General features: G+C 39.3%; 1 protein-coding gene across 2 annotated transcripts in view; it reads left to right on the top strand.

Moving 5' to 3' along the window:
- CCDC150 (coiled-coil domain containing 150) overlaps positions 1 to 4,011 on the top strand; it is a 94,114-nt gene extending 90,103 nt beyond the window's left edge. For both annotated transcript variants that reach the window (XM_061149097.1, XM_061149098.1), the window contains 3 exons: positions 251 to 337; positions 3,361 to 3,480; positions 3,773 to 4,011. In XM_061149097.1, coding sequence (XP_061005080.1) covers positions 251 to 337; positions 3,361 to 3,480; positions 3,773 to 3,886 — 321 coding nt within the window. In that variant the 3' untranslated portion in view covers positions 3,887 to 4,011. The remainder of the gene's footprint in view (positions 1 to 250; positions 338 to 3,360; positions 3,481 to 3,772) is intronic.
- Positions 4,012 to 10,949: the final 6,938 nt, after the last annotated feature.

Raw genomic sequence — 10,949 nt, 5'->3', positions numbered from 1 at the left:
TTCTAGAAAGAAATGTTAATCACCTTTCCTCAGGAGAATCAATAAATCAAAATCTGTCATCATGTACAAATGTGTATACAGTCAGTTAAACTGAAAACAAGTTTTTAGCTTATAGTCTGGTAGCACCTGGAATTAGAAAGTATCCCATCATACTTTCATAATTTGGTTTGTCTTTTATTACAATATTGAAGGTTTTTCTCCCATATATGGCACATGGGAGTTTGTAAAAATCTTTGTATCACATTTTCAGGAATTGGAAGAAACTATCAGACACCTAAAGAAATGTAAAGAGGCGACAGAGAATAAGCTGAAAGAAGCCAGTGTGGAATCAGAGCAGGTGAGCCAGACACACGGATGACCTTGAAACACAAAAGTCTCTGTAAAATCCTCCATTAACACAGTTGTCAGAAGTGCAAAAGGCAAGAACCAATACCTTACTCACTATCGCCTCTAACATGTTATAAAGAACAAATAGTTTTAGATTAAGGTTCTGTGTCTTGATGAGAGATCATAGAATACTGAAATACTGATATTAACTTGATAGTCCAAGTCTCTACCACTAGATATAAGGGAAGACCAGCATGTGTTTGAATTTTAGTGATTATTATTTGACATGAACTAATAAAAGTAGAAACACTTTTCCACCAATAACTAGAAATATAAGGTAGACCTTATTAATTTGTGAATTTGATTTCTCTTAAATAGGCCTTTTTGAAGGTATTTAAAATCATACATTTAAAAAAATATTTTGTGGAAATAGAGCCGATTTATAACATTGTGTTAATTTCTGCTATGTAGCAGAGTGCTTCAGTTACACATATATTCTTTCTCATCGTGATTTATCGCAGGATGTTGACGGTAGTTCTCTGTGCTGTACAGAAGGAGCCTGTTGTTTATCTGTCCTGTGTGTCCTGGTTTATATCTGCTAATCCCAAAGTCTGACTCCTTCCCTCCCCCACTCCCTTCCCCCTTGGTAACCACTGGTTTGTCTCTATGTCTGTGAGGCTGTCTCACAGATACGTTCATTTCCGTCATACCTTACATTCCATGTGTAAGTGCTGTCCTGTGGTGTTTTCCTTTCTGACTCACCTCGCCCGGTGTGACCATGTCTAGGCCCGTCTGTGTCGCTGCTAACAGCGTGCTTGCTCTCTTTCGTGTGGATGAGCAATACTCCACTGTGTGTGTGCACCATATCTTCTCTATCTGCTCCCTGTCGACGGACGTTTAGGTGGTTTTCATGTCTCGGCTCTTGTGAATAGTGCTGCCATGACCATAGGGTGCATGTATCATTTGGAATGACAGTGTTGTCAGGCGTATGCCCAGGAGTAGGATTTCTGGATCATATGGTGGCTCTGGTTTTTTTAGGAACCTGCATGCTGTTTCCGTAGTGGCTGCACCAGGGTGCATTCCCACAAAGAGTGTAAGAGGGTTCCCTTTTCTCCACATCCTCATCAGGATTTGTTATTTATAGACTTTTTAATGATGGACATCCTGACCAGTGTGACGTAGTGTCTTCTTGTAGTTTTGATTTGCATTGCTCTAGTAATTAGCAATGTTGTGCATCTTTTTGTGTGCCTACTGGCCATCTGTATGTCTTCTTTGTAGAAATGTCTATTTACAAAAAAAAAACCTGGTTTTCAGTTGGACTTTTTGTTGTTGATTTATAGAAGCTATTTGTAAAATCCTACATTTTTTAGAACTGGAAAAGATCTTCGAAATTATTAGTCTACCACGACCACCCCTCATTATCCAGAGAAGGAAGGAGATTCTTTGACTAAAGGTAGCACAGTGACGTTGCTGCCAGCTTGTCCCTTTTATAGACATTAAATTACATGACAGTATGACTGTCAGAATGGTATATTAAACGGATTATGGACTCCTGTTGTGAGTTTGCCAACTGTGACACTTCCTATGCCTAAGTAAAGTTAGGTTTACATTGTTTAACTCATCAGTTACCACGTCTGTAACAGGAAGTTGTTACCTACCACTGTTTCTCTGATAGATGGCTCAGAGTAAGTCTGCATATATGTTAGCTCCCTTCTCATTCACCATACAAGAGGAGAGATATAATGTGTGATGCCACTACAAGTATCTTTCCCTCCACTTCTGATAGAGTGCCAGAGAAAAGCGGGGTTTCATTTGTGTGGGAGAGGTGTCTACCATCAGGATGCACAGACTGGAAAACACTTAGCTTTGTGGCTTTCTAAGAATTAATGACAAGGAGAGCTCTGCTTTCTTATCTCACACTTGTACCCACACTGTGCCCTGGTTAATAGGAGACAGGTACATAGTAGCACAGATTTGAGGACCTGTTACATGGCAGGCACTGTGCTAGGTGATGGAGATTAGAGGGTGAACAAGCCAGATGAAGCCTCTGCTCCCAAATTTGCCTTCTCAAGCAAGAGAGAAATATACTACTCTCTGAGAACTGAGTCAAAACATGAAAATGCTGTCCATGAAACATAAGTAATCAAGAGAGGGAAGTCAGTCATTTTACTTTTTATTCTAGAGGATATGTTGTGGAGCCATTTTGAAGCAACCTTTATATAAAACCCTGTTGGCTCCATGTTCAAAATATCAGAATATCCCAAGTCCTTAGTGGAGTGCCAGGCACATATCGGCACTCAGATATTTGTCAAGTAAATGAAACTGATTCCAGATCATCTTCAAAGGCAGACTATTAGAGGGACTGTTTTCAAGTCTAACAAAGATAATTTGGAAGTTTGTGCTTAGGGGCCCAAGTATAAAATATTTTGATAAAGGAAATAAAGAGTACAATTTACACTAAGCTACTCCAGTGTTCTTACTAATTTATTCTTATTTATACTTATTTATTATTCCTTTCATAAAACAGCAGAAAAAAATCTAGTCTTTATAGTTTAGGGACTCTGGAGAAGTATTTAGTCTTAGAGAACAGAACTCAAATTCAGAATGTGGCTCAGACCACCACATTAATTTTCAGTGCCATCTGACACTTTCTTGCCTACCTTTCCTTTTTTTTGAGTTCTCTCTCACCTCACTTCACATCCAGAAAATATTAACAAATGCATGTAAAGTAGCAGGGCTGCATGCATTCTTTAACTCCACATTCAGAAATTATTCTCTCATCTGTAGGAGGATGTGTACATGCAAATAGGTTGCAAAGACCATGCAGTCAGAATGTAAGTCTTTAATATCTAGGTAAAAAGTCTCTCAAACTGGCTAGAGTAAGAAAACTTTCACACTAATGTGAAACCCACTTGCTAGTTGTGGGGGGAAATAAAGCTTTTAAATTATACAGTGTAAAAAGAGTCAAACTGGTACACAGAAAAACTTAAACTGTTTCTTTGTTGTAATTTTTAATAACATTTGTACATTCAGATAACAGCTAACCTGGAAGAAGCTCACCGCTGGTTTAAGTGCAGGTTTGACGGTCTACAACTTGAGCTGACCAAAAACCGGTTGCAGAGGCTTCCCCGGGAAGACAGGTGGCAGGAAGAGGTAGAATATTTAACTGTCTTAAGCAATTCTGGATTTGTTCCTTCTCAGATTTCTAATTACACAAGTCCTCTCTTCATCCAGCTACTCACTCCACTAATTTGTAGATTTCTTTACCGTACTGCTTAGAAAACCAGTGAACTGAATTTCTTTCTTAAAAGCTCTACTTCTCCCATGCTGTCTCGATTAGAACCACCTATATTTATGGGGAAGAAAATGACCTTCATAAAGACAAAATAGGTCCTCAGCTCTCCAGTTGTTTTGAACAGTTTGGGGTGTGTGTTCTTTCCAGCAGGACCAAGATAAAAGGCACAACAGCACATCAAACCAGTCTGCTCTGCATCGATGGGAGAGTAAGCAGAATAGACTTGTGCCCAAGAAGTGCCACTCTGGACTAGAGAGAAAGTGATGTCCTTGACAGAGCAGCTTCTTCAACTTAGAACAGCTTCATCACCCTGATTGCCTGAGCCCAGCAACTAGGGCTGGCCTGTTTCCACAGTCATCAGAACATGAAGTCTTTGATGTGGGCTGAGGATTTTGGACCTAAGTTTATCCTTTTATGAATTCTATGATATCAGTTCAGAACCATCCCATCTTTTTTGTCCCTTTCCCTATTTTCCACCCAATAAATTTATATTCACGTGTTTTATGATAGGAGATGTTGTTGCATGATACTTGGCTATTTTTCCTAAGTAAATTTCATCAAGAAGCATTTAATGAGGTACTGATGATATACTTTCAGTGAAATGTTCTATTCTAACATCTAGTAGATAATCCCTGGAAATACAGTAACCTGGAAAAAGGTAAAAACTTTCCCACTGTCTAGTAAACATATATTTTCCTATGTGAGGTAATTACTAGCATACCTTTAGTAAAACCATGTCTCTATTTTTATATAAGATATCTCAGAGATTGTATTTGCAGCTTCCTTCAACATTTACAGAGTTATTGAATTCTGCTCCATGAGGTTATGCCTGACCAACCAAGCTGTCTCTTACCATACAGTAAGCAATAAATTCAGCTTTACCTTTTCATTTCAGATAGAGTAGTGGATTAGTTAATCCAGATCTAAAATATGTAAATAGCTGCCAGAATGCCTAGCTTAATTGATGTTCAAGTAATGATAGCTGCTGATAATAAATAAGAAACCATAATAAATCAAGTGAGCAATTATGAAACTGGAGAGAATATCAAACTCTCAGAGGTTGATGAGCCTACCACTCCATAGCTGATACAAAAAAAAACCCAGCTGAATTTACTGTTGGATTTGTTTTACTGTGGTAGGGAAGAGCTATGTTGGTCAAACAGAGTCCTCCCTGATCAGAGCCAGCCTCTGATCTTATATAGGATTTTAAGGAAGCATGGAGTTCAAGCACTGGAAGACTTTCAGAAGCTTAAATGGGTTGACATCATCTGTAGAAGTGGTTACTTGGGTAAGACCATTGTTGATTAACTGACATTCAGAGGCAAGTTTATTCGAGTGTGTCCATTTCTGTATCTTCATGAATGGGCAGCTGATAAAAGCCTCAAGTTGTCGAACTCCTCTGGTGTTTATCTCTTTGGATTCTATAAGTATGGGGCTTCCCTGGTGGCTCAGATGATAAAGAATCTGCCTGTGATGCAGGAGACCCGGGTTTGATCCCTGGGTCGGGAAGATCCCCAGGAGAAGGGAATGGCTACCCATTCCAGTATTCTTGCCTGAAGAATTCCATGGACAAAGGAGCCTGGCAGGCTACAAGTCCATGGGGTCACAAAGAGTCGAACACTAGTCAGTTTGATGGTATTGGGGAGTCAGAATCTTAAAACAGCCTAGGAGCCCCGCAGAAGAATTATCCTTGGTCCTGGGATGGCATGAAAACCGTGGTCCTGAATTCTGCATAGGAATAAGGTCCCAATTACTGCACAAGAGAGATCAGCCTTAATGGGTTGTAAACACATTGTCCCTGAGTGTGATATACTTGCCAAGAATACTAACATCCTCATCCAGAACAGGAGAGAAGAATTAGATTGGTGATCATTTCTAGTCAGGCTTATAGTTAAAACTGCCTGTTTAGTGTGATGATTTGTTAAAGTATTTCTATAATATTTTAAAAGTGTTTCTATAGTACTTGATGAGTGTCTACTGTACATACTACCTTCTATTATGACCCTCTACTTTCATGTGAAATAACCAAAAACCAGACAAAAATATGACACTGATTTTTAAGACACTGAACATCATGTAGCAAAGCCCTGTGATCCCTTGAGAGAAAAGGAACAAGGGAAGTAAGCTCTTCTGTTGCCTCAGCTTACAGCCTGGAAGGTGAAATCAGGGTGGGTCCCTGAGTTAAAGGAGGAGAACTCAGAGTCCAGGGAAGACACTGGCTGCTCGGGTTCCAGGACAGAGCATGAGATGGGAGAGAGCTGCACAGAGGGGAATCTCAGAGATGTCCTAAAGGCCCCCTCTGCATTCAGCTGACTACTGGTCAGCACTGGCTGGAGACAGGGCCACTCAAAAGGGCTAGAAGCGACAATGCCCAGCACACACACACACACGGTCCTAGGTCCCACCAGCCAGAATCAGACACTTCATGGTTCACAAGCATTGGGTAGCCTCTGAAGCAGGGTCTTGCCTCAGTAGAGACCAGTGAGCCCTGGAGCCAACAGTGCTGTGCTCCTTACTTAACACCATGACCCCAAACGACCCATATCCAAAAGCAGCTGCATTTCAAAACAGAGCTTAAGAATATTTAGAATACAAAAATACACATATCAAGCTAACATCATGATTTCTGGCATCCAAAATTATCAGACATGCGAAGAAGCGGGAAAATAGGACCCCTAATGTGAAAATCAAATTGACCCCGAACTAATACAAACCACTTCAGCATTCTTGCCTTGAGAACCCCATGAGCAGTGTGAAAAGGTCAGAAGATATCCAGTATGCTACTGGAGAAGAGTGGAGAAATAGCTCCAGAAGGAATGAAGAGGCTGAGCCAAAGTGGAAACAATGCCCAGTGTTGCAGATTAGTCTGGTGGTGAAAGTCTGGTGGTGATGCAGTAAAGAGCAATATCACATAGGAACCTGGAATGTTAGGTCCACGAATAGTCAATCAGAAGTGGTCAAACAGGAGATGGCAAGAGGGAACATCAACATTTTACGATCAGTGAACTGAGATGGACTGTAATTGTTCTGAAGCAAGGAGACTAAGCCATGGCTACTGCTGATTTTAGAGACGGGCGATGCCATGTTGTTAACACCCCAAGAGCCCAGCCTAACCTTTCCATGTTACTGTGAAAAGAGAACTATGGAAAATCCAGTAAGAGTGCATCTGGACTCTATAATGAACTTTGCTTCAGTTAGCCTGTCTATGAAGTCTTTTACCCTTGGGTATTCTGTGACCATAGTCAAAAGAAACTTGACAATTTTTTGGTTAGCTTTGTTGACCTGAGTTCAGTCCCTGGGTTGGGAAGATCCCCTGGCACAGGGAATGGCTATCCACACCAGTATTCTTGCCTGAGGAATTCCATGGCCAGAGGAGCCTGGCAGGCTACAGTCCATGGGTTGCGAAGAGTCAGACACAACTGAGCGACTTTCATTGAGGTATAACTGACAAATTGTAAGAAATTTAAAGTATACGTTGTAATAACTTGATAAGCACTGACTTTTCTCATCTAATTAACACATCCATCACCTCACACCTTTAAAAAATATCTGGTGACAGCATTTAATTTCTACTCCATTAGTAAATTTTAGTTACATAATACCCTATTATCAACCACAATCATCACGGTATACATTATTCATCTTATAACTGAAAGTTTGTACCCTTTTCCCAACAGCACCTTATTTTTCCCTACCTCCCAAAACCTGGAAATCACTTTTTCTAATCCCTGTTTCTGTGAGTTTGACCTTTCGGATTCCACATATAAGTATCTTTGGTAATTTCTTGAGTCATTTCTTTAGATATTTTAATGTCACATCAACTATGATCATACTGCAGCATATTTTCTCTGGAAGTAGACCCTGCCTGTTAAATCTGTAGGTGTCACAAAGAATAAAATAATATTTCTCCAAGAGTAATCCCAAAATATGAGATGTGAGTGGAGACTTAGAATTGTTATAAATTCCCATTTTCAACAGTGGCTCCAGTAGACCAAATCAAATTAAGTTTATTTCTTCTCAAGCTTCTGTAATAACATTTTCAAATTCATCAACTGTTATCATGACAGTCATTTTTACATTAAGACAAAATTCCTCTCTCACTTTCACTGCAAGTTATTTTGCTTTTCTTTTTGCTTTTTACACAACTTCAACACTTTGGTCTGAAGATCTGATGTTCCAAAGTGATGGGATTGTGAAGTGAAAGTGTTAGTCACTTAGTTGTGTCCCACTCTTGATGACCCCGTGGACTGTAGCCCCCAAGGCTACTCTGTCCATGGAATTCTCCAGACAGGAAAACTGGAGTGGGTGGCCGGCCATTCCCTTCTCCAGGGTATCTTCCCGACCCTAGGACTGAAGCTGGGTCTCCTGCACTGCAGGCAGATTCTTTACCATTTGAGCCACTATTAAGTGTAGATAACACTAATACCAAGAACGTTATATTATTCCACTTGGGAATTTAGAGGAAGGATGAGGAACTGTTGTAGAGATTCATGTCTCCCTCAGAGCAGCCGTGATTAGATTTTGGATTGTCTTTCAGGTTCTTAGCTAGTATTGGACAATTATTTCATTGCCCCTTTCACTTGCACTATATCTCCTGATTTCTTTATGTATAGGCTTCCAATTCTTTTTTTTTTTTTTTCATTTATTTTTATTAGTTGGAGGCTAATTACTTTAAATATTGTAGTGGGTTTTGTCATACATTGACATGAATCAGCCATGGATTTACATGTATTCCCCATCCCGATCCCCCCTCCCACCTCCCTCTCTACCTGCTCCCTCTGGGTCTTCCCAGTGCACCAGGCCCGAGCACTTGTCTCATGCACCCAACCTGGGCTGGTGATCTGTTTCACCATAGATAATATACATGTTTTGATGCTGTTCTCTTGAAACATCCTACCCTCTCCTTCTCCCACAGAGTCCAAAATTCTGTTCTGTACATCTGTGCCTCTTTTTCTGTTTTGCATATAGGGTTATCATTACCATCTTTCTAAATTCCATATATATGTGTTAGTATACTGTAATGGTCTTTATCTTTCTGGCTTACTCACTCTATAATGGGATCCAGTTTCATCCATCTCATTAGAACTGACTCAAATGAATTCTTTTTAATGGCTGAGTAATATTCCATGGTGTATATGTACCACAGTTTCCTTATCCATTCATCTGCTGATGGGCATCTAGGTTGCTTCCATGTCCTGGCTATTATAAACAGTGCTGTGATGAACATTGGGGTGCACGTGTCTCTTTCAGATCTGGTTTCCTCGGTGTGTATGCCCAGGAGTGGGATTGCTGGGTCATATGGCAGTTCTATTTCCAGTTTTTTAAGAAATCTCCACACTGTTCTCCATAGCAGCTGTACTAGTTTGCATTCCCACCAACAGTGTAAGAGGGTTCCCTTTTCTCCACACCCTCTCCAGCATCTATTGCTTGTAGACTTTTGGATAGCAGCCATTCTGACTGGCGTGAAATGGTACCTCATTGTGGTTTTGATTTGCATTTCTCTAATAATGAGTGATGTTGAGCATCTTTTCATGTGTTTGTTAGCCATCTGTATGTCTTCTTTGGAGGAATGTCTGTTTAGTTCTTTGAACCATTTTTGATTGGGTCATTTATTTTTCTGGAATTGAGCTGCAGGGGTTGCTTGTATATTTTTGAGATTAATCCTTTGTCTGTTTCTTCATTTGCTATTATTTTCTCCCAATCTGAGGGCTGTCTTTTCACCTTACTTATAGTTTCCTTTGTTGTGCAAAAGCTTTTAAGTTTCATTAGGTCCCATTCATTTATTTTTGCTTTTATTCCCAATATTCTGGGAGGTGGGTCATAGAGGATCCTGCTGTGATTTATGTCGGCGAGTGTTTTGCCTATGTTCTCCTCTAGGAGTTTTATAGTTTCTGGTCTTACATTTAGATCTTTAATCCATTTTGAGTTTATTTTTGTGTATGGTGTTAGAAAGTGTTCTAGTTTCATTCTTTTACAAGTGGTTGACCAGTTCTCCCAGCACCACTTGTTAAAGAGGTTGTCTTTTTTCCATTGTATATTCTTGCCTCCTTTGTCAAAGATAAGGTGTCCATAGGTTCGTGGATTTATCTCTGGGCTTTCTATTCTGTTCCATTGATCTATATTTCTGTCTTTGTGCCAGTACCATACTGTCTTGATGACTGTGGCTTTGTAGTAGAGTCTGAAGTCAGGCAGGTTGATTCCTCCAGCTCCATTCTTCTTTCTCAAGATTACTTTGGCTATTCAAGGTTTTTTGTATTTCCATACAAATTGTGAAATTATTTGTTCTAGTTCTGTGAAAAATACCGTTGGTAGCTTGATAGGGATTGCATTGAATCTATAGATTACTTTGGGTAATATAGGCTTCCAATTCTTAACAAAATTTTTGGTCTGGTTTTTACTCAGGGGTTAATTTTATCTAGAGACCTTGTTTACTTACCTTGTTTACTTACTGTGTTTACTTTCTAATGTGCTCTAAAAACATCTGATCACATATTTTCTAAAAATAGTTTCACATTTTTTTCTTACTATAACAAATTCCCTACTTTATATTTGTGCCTATTAAAGGAGGTAAGGCAAAACCTCCTTTACTTCTGCCATGGAGCCTACCCCAAATTCTCAACTGCACACGGAACCTTCTCCAGGATAGATCACATCCTGGGCCATAAATCTAGCCTTGGTAAATTCAAAAAAATTGAAATCATTCCAAGCATCTTTTCTGCCCACAATGCAGTAAGATTAGATGTCAATTACAGGGAAAAAAACTATTAAAAATTCCAACATGTGGAGACTAAACAACACACTTCTGAGTAACCAACAAATCAAAAAAGAAATCAAAATATGCATAGAAATGAATGAAAATAAAACACAACAATCCAAAACCTATGGGACACTGTAAAAGCAGTGCTAAGGGGAAAGTTCATAGCAATACAGGCTTACCTCAAGAAACAAGATAAAAATCAAATAAATAACCTAACTCTACACCTAAAGCAACTAGAAAAGGAAGAAATTAAGAACCCAAAGGTTAGTAGAAGGAAAGAAATATTTAAAATTAGGGCAGAAATAAATGCAAAAGAAACAAGAGACCACAGCAAAAATCAACAAAGCTAAAAGCTGGTTCTTTGAGAAGATAAATAAAATCGACAAACCATTAGCCAGACTCATCAAGAAACAAAGGGAGAAGAATCAAATCAACAAAATTAGAAATGAAAATGGAGAGATCACAACAGACAACACAAATACAAAGGATCATAAGAGACTACTATCAGCAACTATATGCCAATAAAATGGACAACTTGGAAGAAATGGACAAATTCTTAGAAAAGTGTAA

Source organism: Dama dama, chromosome 8 (genome assembly GCF_033118175.1).
Source record: "Dama dama isolate Ldn47 chromosome 8, ASM3311817v1, whole genome shotgun sequence".
Lineage (NCBI taxonomy): Eukaryota > Metazoa > Chordata > Mammalia > Artiodactyla > Cervidae > Dama > Dama dama.
Note: the sequence above shows the minus strand (reverse complement) of the source record. Positions and strands in the feature narration are given on the sequence as shown.